This window comes from Staurois parvus, unplaced genomic scaffold, assembly GCF_062004578.1.
Source record: "Staurois parvus isolate SC_StPar_1 unplaced genomic scaffold, SC_StPar_1.0 ptg000091l, whole genome shotgun sequence".
Classification (NCBI taxonomy): Eukaryota; Metazoa; Chordata; class Amphibia; order Anura; family Ranidae; genus Staurois; species Staurois parvus.
The window spans coordinates 6806126-6831732 of record NW_028317887.1 but is presented as its reverse complement, the minus strand read 5'-3'; the positions used below and the strand labels follow the sequence as shown (position 1 = coordinate 6831732).

The 25607-nt window shown below is 41.8% G+C and overlaps 1 protein-coding gene across 1 annotated transcript in view; it reads left to right on the top strand.

Moving 5' to 3' along the window:
- Positions 1-25607, top strand: part of LOC149468203 (uncharacterized) — a 91205-nt gene that overhangs the window by 64529 nt on the left and 1069 nt on the right. Inside the window, exon 12 of the mRNA XM_089670596.1 lies at positions 12445-12567. Coding sequence (XP_089526722.1) covers positions 12445-12567 — 123 coding nt within the window. The remainder of the gene's footprint in view (positions 1-12444; positions 12568-25607) is intronic.

Here is a 25607-nt window from a genome sequence, read left to right as displayed (position 1 = left end):
CTCCCATTGCTGCTGTCTCCATCGCCACACTCTGCTGCCATGTGCCACTTTCAGGTCTCTTCACACTGCTGGTGTGTTAAATTTTTTGACATAGGGTGCTGCAAGATAACGGGCCTCACATAGCTGCTGCCAGGCCCCTAATCTGCCATGGGCCCCTATATACCGCCTCCTCATGCTGCTGCCAAGTCCAGAGTCTGTCATGGGTCCCTGTACGGCCTCCCATTGCTGCTGTCTCCATCGCCACACTCTGCTGCCATGTGCCACTTTCAGGTCTCTTCACACTGCTGGTGTGTTAAATTTTTTGACATAGGGTGCAGGCAGATTACGGGCCTCACATAGCTGCTGCCAGGCCCCTAATCTGCCATGGGCCCCTATATACCGCCTCCTCATGCTGCTGCCAAGTCCAGAGTCTGTCATGGTCCCTGTACGGCCTCCCATTGCTGCTGTCTCCATCGCCACACTCTGCTGCCATGTGCCACTTTCAGGTCTCTTCACACTGCTGGTGTGTTAAATTTTTTGACATAGGGTGCAGGCAGATTACGGGCCTCACATAGCTGCTGCCAGGCCCCTAATCTGCCATGGGCCCCTATATAACGCCTCCTCATGCTGCTGCCAAGTTCAGAGTCTGTCATGGGTCCCTGTACGGCCTCCCATTGCTGCTGTCTCCATCGCCACACTCTGCCATGTGCCACTTTCAGGTCTCCTCACACTGCTGGTGTGTTGAATTTTTTGACATAGGGTGCTGGCAGATTACGGGCCTCCTATAGCTGCTGCCAGGCCCCTAATCTGCCATAAGCCCCTATATACCGCCTCCTCATGCTGCTGCCAAGTCCAGAGTCTGTCATGGGTCCCTGTACGGCCTCCCATTGCTGCTGTCTCCATCGCCACACTCTGCCATGTGCCACTTTCAGGTCTCCTCACACACTGCTGGTGTGTTGAATTTTTTGACATAGGGTGCTGGCAGATTACGGGCCTCCTATAGCTGCTGCCAGGCCCCTAATCTGCCGTAGGCCCCTATATACCGCCTCCTCATGCTGCTGCCAGGTCCAGAGTCTCTCATGGGTCCCTGTACGGCCTCCCATTGCTGCTGTCTCCATCGCCACACTCTGCCATGTGCCACTTTCAGGTCTCCTCACACTGCTGGTGTGTTCCATTTTTTGTCATAGGGTGCTGGCAGATTATGGGCCTCCCATAACTGCTGCCAGGCCCCTAATCTGCCATGGGCCCCTATACCGACTCCTCATGCTGTGACGTTGCAACAAGGTGGAATTCAACCCTACATATGTTAGACCGCCTTTACGAACAGCAAAAGGCCATCACAGATTTCCTGATGTTAAAAGCAGATAAAGGTACTCCCTGTGTAACTTAGATGTCAGCCATTGGCAGCTCATGCGTGACACCTGCGCTTGCTCAGGCCCTTTGAGGAGGCCACGCTATTCGTGAGTCGGCAGGACTATGGGATGAACGACGTCATTCCTCTGTTGCACGTCCTGGAACAAATGCTGTTAACAATGGCTGGTCAGGGTGCGGTAGACGTGGCGCACAGATCTCAACGCCACATGGCCCCTGTGGGGGCAGGACTGGAAGAAGAGGAGGAGGTAGAGGAGGACATTGGTGCTCAGGAATTATTGAGTGAAATGGGTGGTTTTTCCACTCAGCGGACAGGAGTGGAGGAGCAGGAGCATCTGGTAGAGGAGGAGGAAGAGGAGACAGAGGACCTAGACGCACCGTGGCAGTATGCTGTGGAGATGGAGGCAGGGAGTCCCTCGCATTCCTTGGCACAAATGGCCCATAGCATGCTCGGTTGCTTGCGTAGCGACAGCCGAATAATAACCATCAGACAGAGGGATGACTTTTGGCTGTCCACCTTGTTGGACCCTCGCTACCGTTCAAAAATGGTGGCCTTTTTCACACCTGCTGAGAGGGAGGCCAAAATAACGTACTATAAAAAACACCTATGTAGTCAGCTGGTCTCTGCCTGTCTGCGCCAACGTCCATCCTCAGACACTGTGGGCCCTGTGCGCTCGTGTTCCGCTGCCATGGCAGCAGGGGAGGGGTGGGGTGGTAGGAGCAGTGGCAGCTCCACCAGCAGCGGCTGCCTCAGTCTGCAGTCGATGATGAGTAGCTTTCTTCACCAGCGCAGTGAGGAAACTACTAACCAGCCGCAGCAGCAGCAGCAGCATCAGGTGGACCTGGAGCAGGACCTCAAACAACAGGCTTAGGCCTACTTGGACAGCACCCTGCCAACCGAGGTAGACAATCCCCTTGACTACTGGGCAACGAAACTTGACCTTTGGCCCCAACTAGCTGAATTTGCCCTTGAAAGGCTGTCATGCCCGGCCAGTAGCGTGGCATCGGAGCGCGTGTTTAGTGCGGCAGGAGGTATTGCAACTCCGCGGAGGACACGACTGTCCACCCAAAGTGTGGAGAGACTCACGTTTGTGAAAATGAATCAGGCGTGGATTAGTCTGGATTTCAAACCACCAGTTCCTGACACAACTGACTAAATCCGCCATGAATCATGCCCCAAACATGTGCCACTTTCAGGTCTCCTCACACTGCTGGTGTGTTCCATTTTTTGTCATAGGGTGCTGGCAGATTACGGGCCTCCCATAGCTGCTGCCAGGCCCCTAATCTGCCATGGGCCCCTATACCGCCTCCTCATGCTGCTGCCAAGTCCAGAGTCTCTCATGGGTCCCTGTACGGCCTCCCATTGCTGCTGCCTCCATCGCCACACTCTGCCATGTGCCACTTTCAGGTCTCCTCACACTGCTGGTGTGTTCCATTTTTTGTCATAGGGTGCTGGCAGATTACGGGCCTCCCATAGCTGCTGCCAGGCCCCTAATCTGCCATGGGCCCCTATACCGCCTCCTCATGCTGCTGCCAGGTCCAGAGTCTCTCATGGGTCCCTGTACGGCCTCCCATTGCTGCTGTCTCCATCGCCACACTCTGCCATGTGCCACTTTCAGGTCTCCTCACACTGCTGGTGGGTTCCATTTTTTGTCATAGGGTGCTGGCAGATTACGGGCCTCCCATAGCTGCTGCCAGGCCCGTAATCTGCCATGGGCCCCCGTACCGACTCCTCATGCTGCTGCCAGGCCCGTAATCTGTCATGGGCCACTGTTGTCGCTTGTTGGCATATTCCGCTCGTTCAGATGCTCCTTCTCCTGCTACTCCTCTTCACGGATTCCGTCAGCAGTCTTTCTTGGAATCCGTTTCCAAGAGACAACAGTTTGCGAGCACGCACCCGACGGTGCAGAAGCTGAACGTCCTCCTGTCCAAGTTGCTGCTGCCAGGCTCGTAATCTGTCATGCGCCCCTGTACCGCCTCCTCATGCTGCTGCCAGGTCCAGAGTGTGTCATGGGCCCCCGTACCGACTCCTCATGCTGCTGCCAGGCCCGTAATCTGTCATGGGCCCCTGTACCGCCTCCCCATGCTGCTGCCAGGTCCAGAGTGTGTCATGGGTCCCTGTACGGCCTCCCATTGCTGCTGCCAGGCCCGTAATCTGCCATGGGCCCCTGTACCGACTCCTCATGCTGCTGCCAGGCCCGTAATCTGTCATGGGCCCCTGTACCGCCTCCTCATGCTGCTGCCAGGTCCAGAGTGTGTCATGGGTCCCTGTACGGCCTCCCATTGCTGCTGTCTCTATCGCCACACTCTGCCATGTGCCACTTTCAGGTCTCCTCACACTGCTGGTGGTTTCCATTTTTGTCATAGGGTGCTGTATGGCCTCCCATTGCTGCTGCCTCCACCGCCACACTGTGGCTCCACACTCTGGTTTTGGCCCCGTGACTGCCCAAATGAGTGAAGTGTGCGGTGATTCTAAGATCGACGGCACTCATCTGCATGTCATACTGACTGACAGTATTATTTCTCTTCCCCAGCAGACTCCAAGGGCATTTAAATTAAAGGTACAGTGTTCTGCACTAATATTAAGTCTCTCTGAAGCCTAGAAACACCCTTTTTTAAGTTAAATTCACAGCGAATTTATTCGACTCGAATCGAATATTGTCCACGAATTCGCCGAATCAGTCGAATCGAATTTTTCATTTCTTCGCTCATCTCTAGTAATGGGGCCAGCAAGGTAAGTGTAGGGTTGAGGGTAAAGAAAAAAGGGAAGAGAAGGGGATGGGGGGGAGACAAACTGGTGTTTGCTCATGGTGTGACTGAATACTGAGTGAGGCATAAATAGAATTCACAGATTCAAATCAGTTTCAGATCTGTCCCCTGAAGAGAGCTGGTGAATTCCTCCATAAATTTGATATCATTGGTTCTGCCAAACCAGTGTTTGAAACTATGCAGGGAGGTTTATTTTCAAAGTGCTGTGACAGATCTTTTGATGGGGAAGATGTCATGGTGTCCTAGGAAAAAAGCTGGGTTTTGGATACTGGATTAGCAGTAAACTTTTAGATGATAGGACATAGTTGGCCCCAAAAATGTCCCTATTTAGGGCAGCAGCAGAAGATATTATGTAGATTAGCTGGAGAAGTCCCACATTTCCAGCAGCAATCTGACTTGTTCATGAATATAATGTGAAGTGCCTGTTGCATTCTGTATCAACTAGGTAATAACTTATATCCTGATTCTTGGTATTTTTAGACATTACTCTGTAGACTTTGCTTGTTGGAAGTGCAGCAGTACAGAAATGCAGCAGGACAAAATTGCATAGTTTGAACAGCAGTAGTTTGAAAACAGCAGGAGTTTGGAAACAGCCAACTATTTCTGCTTAGAACTTGGTGCTTTTTGGGAACTGGAATGCTGTCTGATTTGTATGCAGATTTCTAGCCTACGTGATGACATTTCTTGTCTAAATTCATTGGTTGGTTCACTGCAGTCTGAGATCAGGAGGTTGTCTAAGCCAATTTGTTCTGTTGAGCTGCCCTGCAAAAAAACACTTCTTCCTCAAAAACTGTGCAGTAGAAGGGCAGTGTGGACAACTGTTGGGTCAGAAAGAGTAAGGCCTGTGGACCATAAACATGTAGCTTTTGGTGTGACACTGCATAACTCCTATAGTGATTTTTTTGAGCTAGAAGCAGATACAAAGGTTGCAAATGTTGCTGATTGTAAGCAAAGGAAGGAGGACCCTAAGAGAAAAATTACTTTGCCAAAACTAAATGTTTAATCTGAGGTTCCATTCCAGGCAAGTGTTGTGGAAAAAGATCCTAAAAGGAGAAGCCATCTTCTTCTTGGTGATTCAATTGTAAGAGTTTCTTTAGGAACTCATGTGGAAGTGTCAAAGGACATTAGATGTTTACCTGGTACTACTGTTAGGAGAGATAAAAGGCGTATTCTAAAAATTGGCATAAAAGCTAGTGAAGAGTGCAATGTTCATGTTGTCGTGCACCTTGGCACAAATTATTTGTCCCAGAATGATATGTGTTCTGTACAGAGTTTCAGTATTTGGGACAATATCTTCAACAGTTAGGGTGTACTGTTACATTTTTGGAGGTCTTACCTGTGTATAATGGACAACAAGAGAAAGTACTTTGTATAGCAAGTTAAATGTTTGGTTAAAGGATTGGTGCAAAGCTTAAGGTTTTGGTTATGTTAGTCATGATGCTATCAGGTGGTCTGACTTTGAGCTGTACAAAAGAAATGGTCTGCATCCCTCACACAAGTGCGCTGAGCTTCTTAGTATGAAATTTAGGAGTTTTTTGGACATGCATTTAAACTGAGAAATGGGAGTAGAGTTGTAATTGTTTAAGGTCATTTCTGTCCCCAGCAGGCTGAAACAAATGTGAGTGCTTGTGTTGCTAAGGACTGGGCTGATGGAGTGGCCACTTCAGTTAAAGTTTCTGGTAGTAAGAATGAAGCAGTAGATAGCAGTGTTTGTCATGCCATGTGCACTAATGCTCGTAGTTTAGGCAACAAGCTTTGTGAGCTTATGTCTAAGGACAACTTGGACCTTGTCGCAATTACAGAGACGTGGTTCAAGGATTCAAATGACTGGGAAATAACTATACCAGGGTATACACTATACAGGAAAGACAGAGTAGGGAAGAGGGGAGGTGGAGTTGCCATATATGTCAAAAATAACATAAGGCTAACATTAATTCAAAAAACAAATTAAATACTGGAAACATTCTGGGTCTGCCTTCCAACCAGAGAGGAATCTTCCCTTACAATTGGTGTAATACACAGACCCCAGGACAGACTGAAGATTATAACTTGTTGTTTGACAAAATTATTCAAATGGCAATGAAGGGGGAGGTTTTGATTATGGGTGACTTCAACATGCCTGACATTAACTGGAATTCTCAAACTGCTATTACAAGCAGGAGCAGGGATGTAATCAAAGCACTGAATGGACTTTCTCTAAAACAGTAAAAAGTCCACCTGAGGTGATCATATTCTAGTCTTAGTACTGACAAATGAAGATCGACTATCTAATGTTGAGGTGGGAGAAAATTTGGGTTCTAGTGATCACCAACATCTTTGGTTTGATATTAAAATAAGAACTGAAAATTCATATACAGAAACAAAAAGTTTTAGACTTCAAAAAGATGGATTTTGCTGAAATGGGTACATATCTAAAAAATGAATTGAAAGGTTGGAGTAAAACGACAGGAGTAAGTAATCATTGGGCACTGTTAAAGTCTATCATCCTGGAGGCAATTAGATTATATGTCAGACAAGTTAGTAAGAATAAACTGAAGAAAAAAACAATATGGTTCACTGCAGAGATAAGTAGAATAGTAAAGGGAAAAAAATCAGCATATAGGAGATTCAAGGAAACAGGAGGAGTAGCTGACAGAGAAGAGTATATGAATAGACAAAAGGGGGCCAAACATATTATCAGCACTGCCAAAGCACAGAAAGAGGAGGAAATTGCTAAATCTATTAACCTCCTTAGCGGTTTTCCCGAGTGTAGCTCGGGGTAGAATTTCTATACCAAGAACGGTAACCCCGAGCTACACTCGGGCTTACCATGCAGCGTTCTCTGGGGGTCCCTGCAGCACTTACCTTGTCCTTCGCTCCCACGATGTGTCCCCTGCAGCGTCCCCGTCCATCTCCTCCGGCCGATGCCGGCATCTGACTTCCGTGTTCCGGTCCCCGTGACGTCGGAACGTTCGGGCGGCGGAACCGGCGGGAAATTTGAAATTTTTAAAAAATGACATTTTTGCTGTCATTGCTTTTTCACTGCATTTCACATACATTTTGTCCCCACTGCTTTGTCCTGTGCCCTGCCTGCATTTTGACTGTTCTTTCTGCCTGGAAACTTAGAAAAGTCCATGGCGGCCAAAAAGCGTCCCTTTACATCAAAAGCGGTTTTAGAACAGCGATAGTAAATCAGAACCACTTGCAGAATTGAGTGATAATGATTTGTGGGGAAATTCGTCATCAGACACTGAAAACGATTTTGCGACTTTGCTCAGCGATGTGCGAATTTGCCTCTGTATTTCAAATTTCAGTGTTTTTGGTTTGATTATATTATTGAATTAAATTGATTATTATTATATTATTATTTTTTATGATTATTAATTAAATTATAATTTATGATTTTGTGTTTCAAGTTTTATCATATCCGGAATGTTTAATAGACTCTTGTTCGGACAGATTTCAGTGAGTTATTCCTAAAAATTACAGCCTACAATTAAAAACTACATATTTCCATGCAAAAAAATGGTACCGCTTTCAGCACAAAATTCCTGACATGATCATACCGCCAGGGAGGTTAAGAAAGGAGATAAAACCTTTTTTAGGTACATTAGTGATAGAAAGAAAAAATATGATGGGATAACTAAAATGAAAACTGGGCACAACACTTATTAAATTATACTAACAATAAGTTAGGAAATCATATTGGTTCTAGTAATGATGGATAATTTTTAGGATTTCCGGAGACAGAGGTAGCGGAGGAACTGGCTTGGTTAAAGATTAACCACTTCCAGACCGGACACTTTTACCCCCTTCCTGACCAGGGCAATTTTCAGCTTTTAGCGCTATCACACTTTGAATGACAATTGCGCGGTCATGCAACACTGTACCCAAATGAATTTTTTACCATATTTTTGAGATAGATAAAGCTTTATTTTGGTGGTATTTATTCACCACTGGGATTTGTATTTTTTTTGCTATGTAAATGAAATGTCCAAAAAATTTGAAAAAAAGTGTTTTTTTTATAAAATTTTGCAAATAAATAATATTTCATCATAAATATTAGCCAAAATTTATTCCGTTATCTTTTTAGTAAAAAAAAAAAAAATCCAAATTAGTTTATAAGCAAAAATTATAATTTTTAAACATTTTTGTTTACATTTTTATTTTATTTTTTTATATTATTATTTTATTTTTTTATATTATTATTTTTTATTTTATTTTATTTTTTTTTACATACTGTCACCCTAGCAGTACAGTGTCACCATGGTGACATTGTACTACTTGTGAGGGGTGATGATTTTTTTTTTTTTTTTTACACGGATTGCTTTTACACCCATATAGGATATAAAAGCAATCATTTCTCCTTCTCTCTGTGTGCATTGCACTCATTGAAAAGAACTGAGTGAGCTGTGATTGGTCATAGCTTGTCACATGGTACAAGGCTGTTGTGAATAGCCTTGTACCATGTGACCTCTGTGATCATTCACAGATTTCACACATAGTAAGCAATGATGTCAGAAGTGACATCTTGCTTACTACTTTGCATGTGATCACTGATTGGCCAATCAGTGATCACATGATCGGGACCTCGTACAGAGGTCCCGTCCGACGATCGGTGTTTCACTGTGTCCGGAGGACACAGCGGGCACTGGATCGCGGTGCTGCGCGCTCCCAGGGAGCGCGCACAAGCAGGGTGCGGGGAGGCCGTTTATAGACGGCCACCCGACCCTGCAGTGCCACTGTCCGGCCGTTTATATACAACGGCCGGTCGGGAAGTGGTTAATAAAACAATGAACCCTGATGGTATTCATCCCAGAGTTCTAAGAGAACTTCGAAGTAGAGTTGTTGGACCATTAACTGATCTTTTTAATCAATCTCTTCTAACAGAAGTTCCCCATGACTGGCGGACAGCTAATATTGTACCTATCCACAAGAAGGGCAGCAAGGTAGAAGCTGGCAATTACAGGCCAGTGAGTTTAACATCGATTGTGTTGATGTTAATAGAATCACTCCTGAAAAGAAGGATCATTGATCACTTAAAAGCACACAACTTGCGGGATCCAAAGTAGCATGGCTTTACTGAGGGCAGATCATGTCAGACTAATCTGATTGGATTTTTTTACTATATTACCAATGTTTTTGACCAAGGTGGTGCTGTGGACATAGCATATCTTGATTTCAACAAGGCATTTGATACAGTTCCACATAATGATCTAATACAAAAGTTGTACAAGCTAGGACTTAGCCCTTGGGTGGTTCAGTGGATATGCAGTATATATACTGCATATTGAAATGCTTTTTTTAACAATACATTTCAAATATACTGTATGTCTTTAAAAATACAAATCTACATTTTTGGAATGCATTTACAAATATATGTAGAAATATATGTTAAAATGACTTTTTTATATGTTAAAAAAATCTGAAGAATATATTTAAAAATATATATTTTTAAATATATTCTTCAGACTGTTCCAGGCTATGAAGTTATAGCTATGATGGGCAGAATTCTGCCTCAATGAACTAGTAGCTCTCAGAAAGCCAATCAGATTAGTTGAGAGGTGTAGTAGTATAAAAGAAGTGGTCCAGATTCAGGATAGTTTGTGGGGGCAATACTGAGCATGGCAGGTGAGTCTATGAGATTATAACAAAATCAAGGTTGGGTGTACATATCCTGGGCCAGTGGGTATTCTGCCACCACCTTGAGACTTATATTAAGTTTTCAGGGATCACCACCCAAATACCAGCTGAAAGTAGGTGTGTGGTTCAGAGATGACAGAACCAAGCTTATGTGAGTTGCCTCACAGAATGAGGCAGTATGGCAATGGACATGTCTCTAAACAAACAGAAAAATCGTGAAAAGCCTAAATATGCGATTAGAGATCATTGTACAACATCAGAATGTGAACATGGAGGCCACAAAAGGGGTCAGTTAGACTGTTACAGGTGTAAGAAAATGTAAGATGGGGAAAACTAAAGTTTGTATGAAGGCAGAGGGTGGGGGTGTGATGCAATACAAAAAGTAAGGGAGTAAATTCTCACCCTCCATCATGAATACTCCACTGGATCCAAAAAGAAATCAAGGGAAACCCTCTGTATAGACTGCATGGTTCAAGATGCTAAGGAGGACATACTAAACCCAAGGGGGCCTTTAGTGCTTATGTTGAATGTTTTCTGGTTGAACAGATCATGAGTGAATACAGATCTGCTGTTCCAGTGGCATCGCTGCTTGCAATCAACACTGGTACAGAGTTTCCCAGGCAAGCATGTGACATAGCTATTTCTACAACTGAGGTGGTGTTATATTTTGCATGTCATAGGAGCATAGTGTCTGGGGGAGTTCCTTGAATGATTTGGCAAGATTTGCAGCTGTGCACCATTAAGGATAATTTGACTCCATTACCAGGTCTTTCAAAGGATCGCCTTGTTTACTGTGAAAAAAATGGACCCGGCATAGTACAATGTGGAATCTGTTGTCATTTGTCCCTATGGACCCTGTCTATCTTAATGTCAGTGGGTCTGATGCTTTCTATTAGCTGGCTGAAGATATCCTGGATACTGACCTTATGCTGTGAGGCTGGATTAGGTTCCAGAAAGCCCTTGTTTCTCAGATTGTTTCCTTGGCTGCTGTCCTAAAGATCCTCAAGCTGCAGATGAATCTGTGTGAGCTTGGCAACAATCAATGTATTGAACCTTTCCAGGTGATCTATGTGGTCCAACATTTTGTTTGAGTCTGTGATATCTCCTGGAGCTGTATGGTTAGGTCACCAACGGCCTGTTGGAGCAAGCTTATGTCTTTTTATATTGCATTCTGCACTATGGTGACGAATGACTTGAAATCTGCCTTGGATGAAATGTATGTTGTATTTTAGGAGAGAGTACAGGTTGCCCAGAATGTCCGTTGGCCATTTGGAAGTGTCGTGTAAAGAGAGGTCCATTCATTTCCATGGATTTCAGTGTTTTCTTTACTTTTCAAGAGATATTCTTATTATCTGAGTATTCATTGAAGGATTGTTTTTTGTTATCCTTGAACAGAAAATCAACAGAACATTTCTGTTATTCATACATATTTTTGCAGTGACTCATAACTGACCTTTGACATAGCAAAATGGTTTTCTGCTTACATATTAATACTTCCAATTGTGCAGCAATGACACAAAATTGTCTCTGTATTATACTGTGTATTCGCTTTATATTTCAGGCAACAATAAGTTGTGATGCTGTAGTCTGCTAAAAGTTGGAACTCCATTTTGTCAGTGTTGCCAATCTGTTCATGTCGGTCATGAACAGTCAGTCTGTCAAAATAAGGTTTTCTTCAAACCACAGTCCTACCATTTCCTTCCCCATTGACCAGAATTTACAGGCTCGGCTGTAAAAACTTCTCAAACAAAAGCTTCTCAAACAAAGGACCAGTATACAGTCCTTTAGACTTTAGGAGAGCTGGATTAGGGCTAGTAAGGATAGAAAATGTTCTGGTCCCAGCATCAGTGAGAATAAACATGGCCTCAGGGTTGATGGTCAGTAGGAGGAGTAGTGCCCCATCATTGGTATTAGTGGGAAGAATAGTACACCATCATTGGTTTCAGTGGAAGAAGTGCTGCCCCATTGTTGGTCTCAGTGGGAGGAATAGTGCCCCAAGGGCTGAATAAAGGGTAGCAAAGGGTCATATCCAGCCCTCAGGCTGCAGTTTGGAGACACCTGCACAAGAACATGGTGTCAGAACACTCTATCATGCTGGGCAAGGCTCAAAATTAGGCATGTAATTATTTTAAGACTAACTGTACATATTTTATGGTGTCTCTAATATTCCTAAATGAGTTCTGTGGTCACAACATACACTTTTATTTTATAACTTCAGTAATATAATAGCAATACAAACTATAGTTATAGTTGATAATCCAATAAAAGGTTTACTTGAAAAATCTCCTTTCATGTTGCCTGTCTGTTGGTCATCTTTCCACAGTTTCTTGGATTCCCTGCATGCTTTGCAGCTTCTCCTCTGCTGTTTATTTCAATTTCTAATGACTAGATATCCCATGGTAGCTTGCTGCCTGCAAACAATGATTCCTATACTGATTCCCCCTCCTGAAACTCCTCCTCTGCAACTCTATAGGGCAGAAGGCAGGCTCTGTGAAATGTGTGACACAGCAGTGCCTACTCACAGGACATCTTGAATACGTGTCATAGAATTCAAATAAGTAAATGACTGTGATTTCTTCACAAAGAAAGTTTACTTAATATTGTTTGGATTAATAGGAGTACGCTAGAAATAACTGAAATACAGTGTGGAAATTAATATTATGATTTTACATTTTAACTATAGATAACTTTAACTTTTAATAGATTACAGCCGTTATAATTGAATTGAAACATCTGAGACAAGCATATAATGGGATTTTAAAGAATTCTCTGAATCCTGATGACAGAGATGCAATGGTTTGGATAAGCAGAGTACAAGCAATTAAGGTAAGAGTTCATATAGCTAAGATTTTCCATAAGAGAAAACTGTTCCCCAATTCTATTACACTTCAAGAATTCCAGTAATTGTGGACAACATGAGTGAATTGAATTGTTTATACCTGGGGCGGACTGACAACTCATGGGGCCCCCGGGCAATAGGGGATCATGGGGCCCCTGTGTCCTTGCCCAAACTCAAAAAAGCCTATGAAAAAGGTACCAGGGACATATCATGGGGCCCACTACTGACCCCGGGCCCTCGGGCAGTGACCGACTTTCCAAATGGTCAGTCCGCCCCTGGTTTATACTCACCTTGGTGCCTTAGATTCCTTAATATGAAGCTTTAGAGTACCAGTTCCAAAGTTCTTTCTGAACACTGATGTTTTAAAGGGGCATATCTACTACCTGTTTGGCCTTTACTTGTGTACAGAGACCCAAAAGCACCACGGTGACCCAATAGCAGTTTTCCCATAAAAAGGCAAGTTGTCAGGGTAGAAGAGGGTCTTCCCTTGCAGTGTTGATTGCCTATGCTGCTTTGCATTGGAACCTCATCCTTTTAAGAGTTTTTTCATACCAGTTCAGTTAAAGTGATACTAAACACACGCTGTTTAATTTACATTATCCCTTCTCTTTCTGTATATAGATGATGGCATTGTAATTGTTTTAATAAAAAAAAAACAGCTGTCATATGACCCAGCTTTTTCCCAGCCTGTCTGCAGGAAAACATAAGCAGGAGGAGCTTCTAATCCTCTGCTGCTGGTCACTTGTTCAAAATATAAAAAACAGCCTTTGGAATACTGAGAACATATAAATAAATAATATCAATAAACTGTTTTAAATTGGCATACAAATATATTTTTCAAATCAAATCTTTAATATTTTGTGGAAATAACATAGTGTGGGGGATTTCTGCCAGTCACAGGCTGTGTCACATCCCTCTAGCCTGTGTCTTAGAATAAGAGGGAGGTGAAGCTTCCATCAATCTGCATGTAATATCCAAACTCCATTGTGTTTAGCTGGTTAGTGGGCATGGAGGAGGAGAGAGGGAGTGGGCTGTCATTTACCACTGTGTATACATCCACATTTGTGACTCTATAGCCACTTTGGCTGCTCAGATGTGATAGGGAGGAAATGCTTAGCATAGAAACTCACTGAAAACTGAGCATGTGCAGAGTTGCCCCTACAGCTGCAAAATCCCTAGCTGAAATACGGATATGAACAGAAGGTGGAGATAGAGTACAGTGGGATCAACCAGGTTTTTTTCAAAATACATAAAACAAATCTCATAGTAACTGTGTGTGAACAGCATGAAATACAGCATATATTGATAGTTTTTTGATGATGTGAGTTTAGTCACACTTTAAGCTGTGTTAATTGCCCCAGATCAATATAGGCTCAATAGTTTTCTATGTGCCCTGTTCACATCACAATGCTGCCTTGAGGCAGTTTTCAGTGAGTTGCATAAAAATGCCGATGTGATGCATTTTTTCATAGTGCACCAGCGCTCACCTGAAGTCACTGTCAATTACTGTACCGCAGTGGAGCTTATAAATGAAATAAATGTCATTTTAATATGTCAATAAAGTTCAAAAACAGGTAAACATCACCTTTCACTGTAACAACACAAGGCATGGCCTTCACCACCCATATACATCAAATACCAGATTTAATGCTAAAACTATGTTTAGCACTTCTGCCTGGCAGTACTAGGTTCATTGGTTCGAATCCCAACCATGGCACCACCTGCTTGGAGTCTGCATGTTCTTCCTGTGCTTGTGTGGGTTTCCTCTGGGTACTCCGATTTCCTCCCATACTCCAAAGACATGCTGGTAGGTTAATTGGTTCCTGTTTAAATTGGCCATAGTATGTAGCAATATGATTTAGGGACCTTAGATTGTACGCCCCTTGAGGGTTAGGGACTGATGTGAATATAATATATATATATATATATATATATATATATACATACATGTAAAGCACTGCGTAAATTGACAGCACTATATAAGTACCTGTTATAAATAAATAAATAAACTGGTAGTTCTAGTGTGCAGCCAGTGTAAACGAGCGCTAAAGGTGCCTTAAGGGCAGTGTTGTTCTTTACAGTCTAATGGATCTTGCAATATAGGAGCAAAGCAAGCCAGTAGTGCAGTTTATAATAGTGTATTCCTTTTCAGTGTTATTAAAGCAGTAAATAATTATATGTGTCAGCAGGAGAAGCAAAGATTCTGTATTGTGGGCCCCTAATTACATGGCACACCATTGCAATCCCTTACTGTGATTGTCTCTGTAGTCTCCCTATACTTTGTGCTGGTACCTTAAAAATTGAGTCCCCTGGGAGTTCAAAGAACAGTGTCGAGAAGCACAATTACACCAAGACACTGAAAATACTGACTGGAAACTTAAACTACATGCGCCCCCTAACCACTTTGCAAAGTTCTAACTAAATCCCCCTCCCCACCATACTTAATGTAGACATCAAGCAGGGACTCTGCATATGCATGTGTTGCTGTGTGTGTAGACTCATCTCCCCTGCTCTCGCCCTCCCCCCCTTTCAACATAGTGATTGAGAGGATGCAGCCTGTTTTTTTTTTCTCTCTCTCTGCTGGCAGTGTGTTGTCTGTTCTCTTTTCTCTCCCCCCTCCTCTCTGGCAGTCGATTCAGATCCAATCAAGGGACAGGAGAGTCAGAGCCAATAGGAAAAGTCAGAAAGGGATTTTCTGTGCCACATGGCAGTTGTAGTTCTTAAAGGGGCACAGCATAATGTAAGTGGAGGACAGATGGACTCAAAACTACAGGAGCCCAGATCACTATACACAGAGGAGGAGAGACAGGACTGCTTTTTCTGGTCAAAAGATATGCACTGGGTTTTTTTTAAGAAGATAAGCCGAGCTGGGATGACCTGCTGCGGGACCTGCTGCACAGAGAGATCTTGCTGCTGGCACCTAACTGCCTACATCAGAGGGAGGATGGACTTGTTCCTGAGTCTGTCAGCATTTGCCAGAGATCAAGCCACACATGGGAATCAGAGATGAGAGGCTGAGCCTTTGGGACCTGACAGCTGTATCCTCTAACCACCAAGAGTGTGGAATGGGACTTGTCATCTGCCAGGAGTGTTGAGGAAAACCCACATTTAACCTCTTGCTAAACTCATTTCCACATAGATTACACCTTACTTAGTAGCCCTGCAGCCATACACGACTTACTCTTAAAATGACAGGCTTTTGTGAACCACTGACAGAAGAACCCAACCGCAAGCTGGTTAACACTAATATTAAAGCACCAGGTATTTGGGACACCACCATCTAAAGATATCCCTCCCAGGAACACTTACGGATACCCATAACTATGGTATCATAATAGAGTGCACTCAAGAATATTATCACTGAGTTAATTAGATCTGATTTTGCCCATTAATAGTTATTTCAGTTAAAGTTTGCTGCAGTTTAGTTATTTCTGCATGTTATAGGACAGTGTTTATTTTATTAGTTCTGCAACTTGAAGTGTTTATTGCTTGATGCCAAGTCTTGCTTTGTTTTCCTGCTTTGATATAATACACTTAGTTAAAGTGGCTGGAAACCCTTGTACCCAAATAGTCCTATGCAGTCATTAGTGTAATATAAACTGATTGATGTATCCCATAATACGAACATCACTGTTTTTCTACCTTTATTGATTGCCTGTCCTGTGATCACAATCCTCCTCCCTCCTCTGAGAGTATCCGGTGGGCATGTCTCACTTTTGTCTCTCAGTCACCCCCACAAGCCTAAGCAAGGCTAGGATAATTGGTGGAGCTGCTTTCCCTGTCTGGGCTCTCTCATGAATGAAAATGCTTGTGTGTCCTCATTCATGAGAAAGCATGAGGTGTCACGAAAGGTGGAGGGATGGAGAAGGGCTGGGAGAACAAACACTGACAATGGTATGAGGAAGTGCCTGTGTGCAGCCACATTTGGCTGCAGAGCGCAAACATTGTCAGTAGAAAAAGTGTTTCTAATCAGGCATTCAGTAATTTAAAAAGTGGTTAATATTAAAGTTTACTATATTGCTAAAATAAAAAAAGGGGATTTGTTTTTATTTTTGACTGGAATTCCACTTTAACCTAGCATCTGGTAGTGTTTGGCTAATTTCTGTGCATTATTACATATCTGCGACTTACTAATGCCTAAGTTATCCAAGTGTGCATGGTTCTCCACCTCTAACCGGGTGTGTCAGTGAGGACTGAGCGGTTTTAAGAATCATCGCCAGTGGTTCCTGCTGGGGTAGCACTGTTGGTTATGTGTTAGAGAAGACACTAGTAGCTTGTGATGAGGCAGAACTTGGTTTACTTGTGTGGCTTAAGTTGCAAACATACAAAACATTTCAGCAAACTGTAACAGCAGACATCTTGGTTATGAAGAGAGAGAGAAAAGAAAAAAGAACCAACAAGTTTTACAGATATGCACAACTGGTAACCTTAGTGTACAGTGCCATCTACTGGTCAAGTGATATTAACACACAATACGGTATATAGTACATGCTGTTGCATCCCCAACACCCCTTCTCAACGGCATGTGTATAATTATATGACATTTAGGCTCTTTTGTAGAAAACAATGATGTTCCCTTGGCAAAGGTTTGGTGAGTGCATCTGCAGTCATCTCCTCTGATGGGTAGTACTGGATGTCGATAACCCCTTGTTCTTGTATGTCTCTGAGCAGATGATATCTTACATCAATGTGCTTGGTTCTTGGGTTAATCTTCTCAGAGTGTGTAAGCTTTATGCATCCCTGATTGTCTTCAAAGATGGGTGTGGGTTGTGAAATATTCAGTCCCATGTCTAGTAGAAGTTGACGAATCCAAATGGCTTCTTGACATGCATGTGCTGCTGCTATGTATTCCGCTTCAGTTGAAGAGAGTGCAACAGTCACTTGTTTCCGACTAGACCAGGAGGGAGTTCTGTTAGTGACCAAGTTTTATTTTCTTGAAGTGATTTTATTTCTTCTTCAGGTGCTTTTCTCCACTGATCGGCTTCCCTTCTCGGCAAAGTTTCTATGTCTTCCCAGGATGTTGGCTCCTGTGTTTGATGTGTTTTAGCAGTGTATGATAACCTGCGGGGTGGTATCCCTTTTGTCATTCGAGAGGATCTTCTGATTTCTTGTTGTTCAGCGGGTTCTATAGGCTCATTGATTGTAAGTTCCACGTCTTGTTCTGGCTCTTGTCCTGCTTCGCATGGGTCAGTGTCTCTTGCCGATTCAGCGCGTAAATCCTCTCCACATTTTTCAAGAATTGTATTATCTGGTGCTTCACTTTCATCAAAATAAACACTGCGGCTTACTGTGACCTTGTTGGTCTTTGGACAAAGGATTCTAAATCCCTTACTCTGCTCACTGTAGCCCACCAGAATGCCTTCTATGACTTTGTTCTCCAACTTGGAGCATTTCTGACTTGGAATGTGGACATATGCTTTACAGCCAAACACTCTGATGTGTCCTACGTTAGGTTTTGATCTATTCCACATTTCATATGGTGTACTCTCAATAGCTTTTGATGGGAGCCTGTTTTGTAGGTATGTTGCAGTCATTATTGCTTCTCCACAGTATTTGTTAGGTAAGGCAGCGTCCAAAATCATACATCTGGTCATTTCTACAAGAGTGCGATTCTTTCTTTCCGCTACGCCGTTTTGCTCAGGAGTGTATGGTACAGTTGTTTGGTGTATAATACCTTGTTTCTTTAGGTATGATTCCATCTCTTTATTCGTATATTCCCCTCCATTGTCAGTACGTATTATTCCAGGTTTCCTTTGAAACTTGTTGCTTGTCATAGCTACAAACTCTTGAAGTTTTTCTAATGTCTCACTTTTGTGCTTCATTAGATACGTTATTGTGTACCTGGAATAATCGTCGATGAAAGTCAGTAAATATCTGTTCTCACCAGGTGTGATGGTTTTCATTGGTCCACACACATCACTGTGTATAAGTTCCATGGGTTTAATGGTTTTACTCTGACTGGTCTGTGGAAGAGAGGTTCGGGTGGCCTTTGCTTTGATGCAACACGTGCACTTGCTGAGTGTGTAGCAAGGCAATATTTTCATGTCTTCTGATAGACCTCTCTTTGCAAAGTCCTTTATAGCTTCTGGGTTTCGATGCCCGAATCTTCTATGCCACAGGTGGATGCACTTGTCATGTGGGTTATGAGTTGCCGCATTAGCCTTCTCACTTTCAGTGACGATTTTGTACAGATGTTCATTTAACCTTCCTCTTGCTAGAATTTGCTTTCGATTTTGAATTGTGCATTCATTACTTCTGAACTGGACAGTGAGTCCATTGCTTGCAAGGGTTTTAACTGATAGGAGGCTTCCTTCTAGGCTTGGAACATTCATGACCGCTTTAGCTCTTTATCTTGTGGGTAGCTCCCGCTTTCGCTGCTCAGCTTTCCAGATTGAACAGTTCTTTTTCAGGTGACCGGCCTTTTTGCAGCGAAAACATACCCTGGTTTCTTTGCTTTGTCTTATGCCTTCATGCACCGTCAGAGCTGCCTCTGGTCTCTCGTTCTCTTCACTATGCAAATTTTCCTTTCTTCTGCTGTATTCATCAATTAATTTTTCCTTAACATATTCTAGCGTCAGTTCAGTTTCCGGTCTAGTTTCTAGAGCATTGTATGATTCTGGAAGACTGCATAGCAGTAGTGCTACTACATGATTGTCTTTCATTTCTTCACCTATTGCACCCAGCTGGTCCACAATTTCTAGCATAGCATTTACATGTTCACCCATTTCCTGCCCTTTTTCCAGCCTCATCTTATACAGTTTGCGCAGCAGATATAGTTTACTGTTTAGGTTTGGACGTTCATGCAGTTTTTGTAATGCAGTCCATATACCTTTAGCTGTGTTTTCTTTCCTTATATGAATGAGTTGATCATCCTCCACTAACAGGCTTATGACTGCTTTTGCTTGCATGTTTTTTTCTGTCCCATTCTTCTGGGTTGTCATTGGGTCTGTGTTTATCTAGTACCTGCCACAAGTCATCTTTGGATAACAGCATTTCAAGCTTAAACTTCCATAGCTGGTAGTTGGTATTGTTGAGCTTTGCTATTGTAAACTTCATATCTGAAGCACTTGCCATCTTTCAGTGAATTGGATACAGCTCTTGTTTCCTCAAACAGGATTTGGTAGAATTGTAAATGCAGCACTTGCTTGTAGTTTTCCTTTTTCCAGTGTCTGGAGCTGGGCCCATAACCTGGTTATGTGTTAGAGAAGACACTAGTAGCTTGTGATGAGGCAGAACTTGGTTTACTTGTGTGGCTTAAGTTGCAAACATACAAAACATTTCAGCAAACTGTAACAGCAGACATCTTGGTTATGAAGAGAGAGAGAAAAGAAAAAAAGAACCAACAAGTTTAACAGATATGTACAACTGGTAACCTTAGTGTACAGTGCCATCTACTGGTCAAGTGATATTAACACACAATACTGTATATAGTACATGCTGTTGCATCCCCAACAAGCACTACATCTAGATAAGATAGAAGCTAAAATAATTTAAGGTGTCGTTTTTCTACTAAAGCTGGGCTATTTTTTAAAAAGAAAAAGCAGCATGGGTAAGCATTTATTTCAGCCCTATCGTGGCAGAAAGTTTGAATGATTAATTAAGTCAGAGATCAATGTATGACAGTGCATTCAATATGAAAATAAATTATTAAATATAATTATGCTGACCAATTATTTATTTTCCAGAAATTCGGGCTATATGCAGATATTCCTACGCACAATAAAATTGTGTGAAAATATGAACTATGAAACTAAAAAAATAAATTAAAATGTATTTTTACAACTAAGTCACTAACAATCACGTATAGCAGTAGGAATAATAATATGACCTAGACACATAAAATTATATTTCACAATGAAACTCCTCAACTTACATGGGTAAAATATAAACAATATATGTTGGGAAACTAGACTAGACTGAGTTAATTCAACTTGCACCCGTAGGTATCATAACTAAATATCACTAAACCTAGCAGACAATTAAATGACTGTACCCGTTTCTCCCCTGCAGTAGGATTAAGGGGCCAAATCTGTCTATAAACTATGCCAATACAGCTAAAATGTAATTATCTAATCCCTAGGGGTTATAATACTGTGAGCGAAATGTTGCATTAAAGGATAAGTTCATCATTTAGACAAAAATAATAAATGCACATTTTTTTGCAGGTAGAAAAATGTGGATTTATTATTTTTGTCTACAGGAGTCTGGAAAGCATTGCATCAGCAATCAGTAGATTGCTGATGCCATGCAGGTTTCCTGCAGGCCTGTCAGAATATCTGCTTGCTATACAGGATGTACGAGCAAGCAGATATTCTGACAGAAAGCTTCAATAAACTACCATGTTGCTCCACAGCTCTGTGGAAGTTCGCTGAAAACTACAAGCTGACAGCTGCTAAAGCTGTCAGGACTTGCAGTTCATTTATTCATGGAAGTCCGTGAATGAATGACTATCTGTCAGAGGGAGGGTGAGCAGCAGGCCATGGCTTCTGCTATGGGAACATGTTATGTGTTCCACCCTAAAAACAGGTGGAACATGTAACATGTTCCCAAAGGTGAAATTATCCCTTAAACAACCAAAATCTATCGAAAGTGGAATGTTACATTAAACAAGCAATAATCATCCAGATAATAACACAACATTAGTTACCCTCAGAAGTAAGATGGAATTTCTAAATTAATTAGCGAATGACACTGTACACCAGGAGTTATTGGTGTTGAGTTAAGAGCCGCACCCTGGTAGGACCTTCAACGAGATCAGTCTGAGACTGAGAGAGCAAGCCGTATGAGAGCATGCTGATTAGGATGATGATGTGGATGGTGATTCAAGATGGATTGTGATGAATAGATGGATATTGATGAGGTTCATCCATTCTCTCTCTGAGCTTCCTCTTTTATTTCCCCAAACATTGCCTTAATCTAGGGACCATCTCAGAGGGTGTAGTTTTGAAAATTTACCCACCTCTGATTGGAGGGTAATATTACCTATTAACTATTTGTTTGCACAGTTAATAACTAAACTTGACCACCAGATGGCACTGTAAGACTAGAAATTCCTATATTAGGTTTTCTGGGAATAAAAGGTGGATTTATTTGATTCAATCTTTTGAGGATAAACTAATTGTATCCTTAGATTTATCTCAATGTGTCAATTCATTTAAGAGGGTATATAATCATACCTCTCCGAGGTGTTTGTGGCATTTATGATTTTTAATTTTTAGTATAATAGCATTTTAAACATGAAACCCTGGCTAAAGAAATGTAATATTTAGCCAGCGATTACTTCAAAATATTAATTATATTCCTTAGAATGGAGTATACTGCAATTTATTCCTGACATTGAAGAGATTATGCATTTTTTAAGGATTACAATCAAACATAAATATGGTAATGGTATCTTGCTCATGGTTGAATCCTTTGTATATCATTATGCCTTATATATACATATATTGAAACAGCGATGCAACCTTTTATAGTCTTTTTCAAAAGTGTCCCCAAAACTATCAACTGTTTGTCTTATAATATATTGAAAGGTTAAATTGATTTCCATTTAACCTTTCTCAAGTCTTCGCAGGTAGATGTTCCACCAGACCTTCAGGCTGTCAATTGTTACCTAACGTCCTTACATTTCTGAACAATAACAGAAACTGAAACTGTCTTGTCCAGTTCAGCTAAATAAATAGCGAGACAGATCTTTTATTTCCTTAACCATAAAACAGGTTATTTTTTTAAAGCCTTGCAAACATAAACAGTTTCAGTTGGGTATTTCTGGATCCAAGTGTTGTTGGAAGGGGACATCAAGGGTACTTGAGCCTGGGTCCCAAGTCTCAGTGTTTATAGCATTGTGTATTGACATACTAGGATGGGCATGTTTGATCCATGGGGTCCATATTTTAAGTAATTTCTCAGGTGTATCTAAAAGGATGCTGGAAAGCTTTTCATTAATGAAAAAGAAATCCAAATGGCGGCTAATTCTGTAAAAGGTGTGAACTGTTGCTTCCAAGCTTTTGCTATGGTTTGTTTTGCCGCCAATAGTACATACGTAGCCAGTTTAAATTGGTATTTAGTGACGCCCGGAGGTTTCAGATGTAACAGGACATGCCACGGGTCTTTTGGGAAGGGACAGGTTAATAAAGATTGTAGAAGTTTAGGACTTTTGTCCAGAATTGGGCAAGCATAGGGCATGTCCACCATACATGGAGGACATCTCCTGGATTAGAGCACCCCCTGAAACAAGTACCAAGAGTGGAGGGATGAAGGTATGCCAAGCGGGAAGGGATCAGGTACCATCTCATGACAGTTTTAAAGGCCAATTCAATAGTGAGAACATTAATAGAACAGGAAGTCAGTGTTGTCCAAATTTGTGACCAGCAGCTCTTTTCCCTACTGCTTTTAAGATCCCTTTCCTACCTGGAAATGTACGTGTGATTGTTAGCGTTTTGGAGGATATTCAACTGCAAGTAGAGAGTGGAGATAAGTTTTTTGGGGAAAAGGGTGTCCGATGACAAATATGTTCAAACAAAAACAGCTGGGTCATCGGGATTTTGTCAGTGAGCACTGAGGACAGCCAGTGGTTAATCTGTAGAAATCTAAAAAGTTCAGTATGGGAGGCCTGGTATTTATCCCTAATTTCCACCCAGGTATATTTGGAATGACTATTGAGGAACGAGTGAACACAGTGGAGATTATGGGAGGTCCACTAATGGAAGGCACTGGCGGACTCAAGGCCTGGAGTGAACAATGGATTTCCTAAAAGGGGGTGAAGTGGTAGGTGGGGGAAGATCAGGGCAGTAGAATATTTTGTAGAGTCCCAGACTCATAACAGGTGGGATATTAAGGGGCTTATGGATGTGGGGGGAGCCACAAAAGTGAACGAGGAGAAACCAGGAAACAAGATGTAGCCTCCAAGGTGACCCATAAAAGGACTACATGTGCGGTGTACATAGAGGTCAGAGATGCAATTTGAGCCGCTACATAATATTTAGCAACATTAGGAACCCCCAAGCCCCCTTGTTTCCTATGTATGAACATTTGTATGTTTAGAAATCCGAGGTCTATTGTTATTGGAAATAAATCTCAGAACATAATTCTGGAATGGCTTAAGAGCATAAAGGGGATAGAAACGGGAAAAGTACGAAACAGATATAGAATTTTCAGAAGTATTGTCTTTTTTATAGCATTGATTCAACTGATCTATGAAAGATGATGATGGGACCAGGACACCAGCAGAGCTTTGAGGGAGCGAAAAGTTGGAATGTAATTAGCTTCGTAGAATGTGTAAAAGGATCAGGTGAGGCGGATCGCTAGATAGTTTGGGTGAGTATTAGGCAAGGTAAAATTATAGTTTGTTTTAATAAGGTGATCTCCGCCTTGGGGAGGGAGATGTTAAGAGCAGAGGATTTGTGTTCATTCACTATCAAATCAGAGATATTAGAGAAAGCGTGTGAAAGTAGAAAAGAGGATAGGAAGGGTGGTATGAGGTTGAGTTAGAAGCATATTGTCTGCAAAGGAGCTAACTTTGAACGACTGTTGACCAACTGTGATTCCTTTATTGCACCTTATTAGATCTGACCGATATATTAAAGGTTCCAAGGCTAGAACAAAGAGTATAGAAGATAGAGGGCATCCCAGCCATGTGCCCCTGCAAATTGAAAAAAAAGGACTTGTCGAGAGAGGAAATGAACCGTGGCAGAGGGTCTGTGGTACAGAGCCCCTAGCCATGACGTAAAAGCGTCAGGAAAACCCCTCTTGTTTAAGATATAGTACATTTATTCCCAGGAAAGGGAGTCAAATGCCTTATGTATATCCAAGCTAAGGACCGTCCAGCGAATTAGATTACTTACTCTGTGGGTATTATCAGGGGTCTGCCGAAAGGGAACGAAGCCCAGTTGATCTTTATGAATAAGGTTGTGTAGGAATGTATTTATTCTGGTAGCAAGAATTTTAGCGAGAATTTTAATATCGACATTCAACAGGGAGATGGGTCGAAAGTTATGTGGGTCCTTAGAATCCTTCCCAGGCTTTGGTATCATGAGTATTTGGGCCGTCGTTGACGATGAGTGTAGGTCAGAATGAGAATGTAGGTGGTTAAATAAGTTGGTAAAATGAGGGGCCAAAACGTCATTTTTTATAATACAGTGCCGAGAAGCCATCGAGTCCAGGAGTTTTTTGTGTTTTTAGTGATGTGATTGCCGCCCAACGACTAATTTCAAGCATCTGAATACTGCAAACTGCCCCGACTTTAATCAGACTCCTGTTTCTACTTGTCTGTGTAAATCTCGGCTCCAGTTGAGGGACTGTAAAACCTGGAAAATGTGAAAAATAACTGAGCACTATTTGCTAATGATATACAGTATTTTTTTTAAATATATAATATTTCATACTTCCCTGACAAAATAGTAAACATAGATTTTAAAAATATTAACATTTTTTTAAAAATCCTGACCACAATGATTAAAAATTAAATATAAAACCATTATATAAGTTCTTTAGGTAAAGAAAATCTATTAAATCATTTTTGCAAATTTACAGGCAATTTACTACGAAAATAGTAAATTCAACTTAACTGTGCAGTAAAACTTTTAGTGAACATACCTTTTAGGCAAAAATAGTACTAATGAAAGTATCTGATGCCTTTTCTTTTGTGATCTGCACCCAGTGAAGTTTGTGAAAGAAACATTTTAATAGACAATGCATGCTCTGACAAAATAACAAACATAGACTTTAAAAATATTATTTTTATTTGTATTTTATTTTTTTTCAATCCTGACCACAATGATTGCACATTATATAGAAAACCATTATATAAGTTCCTTAGGTAAAGAAAATCAAATTTGCAAATTGACTTTACAGGCAAAATACTACAAAAATAGTAAATTCATCTGAACTGAGCAATAAAACTTTTAGTGAACTTACTTTTTAGGCAAAAATAGTACTAATGAAAGAATCTAATGCCTTTTCTTTTGTGATCTGCACCCACTGAAGTTTGTGTAAGAAACATTTTAATAAACAATGCATGCCTAAACATAGT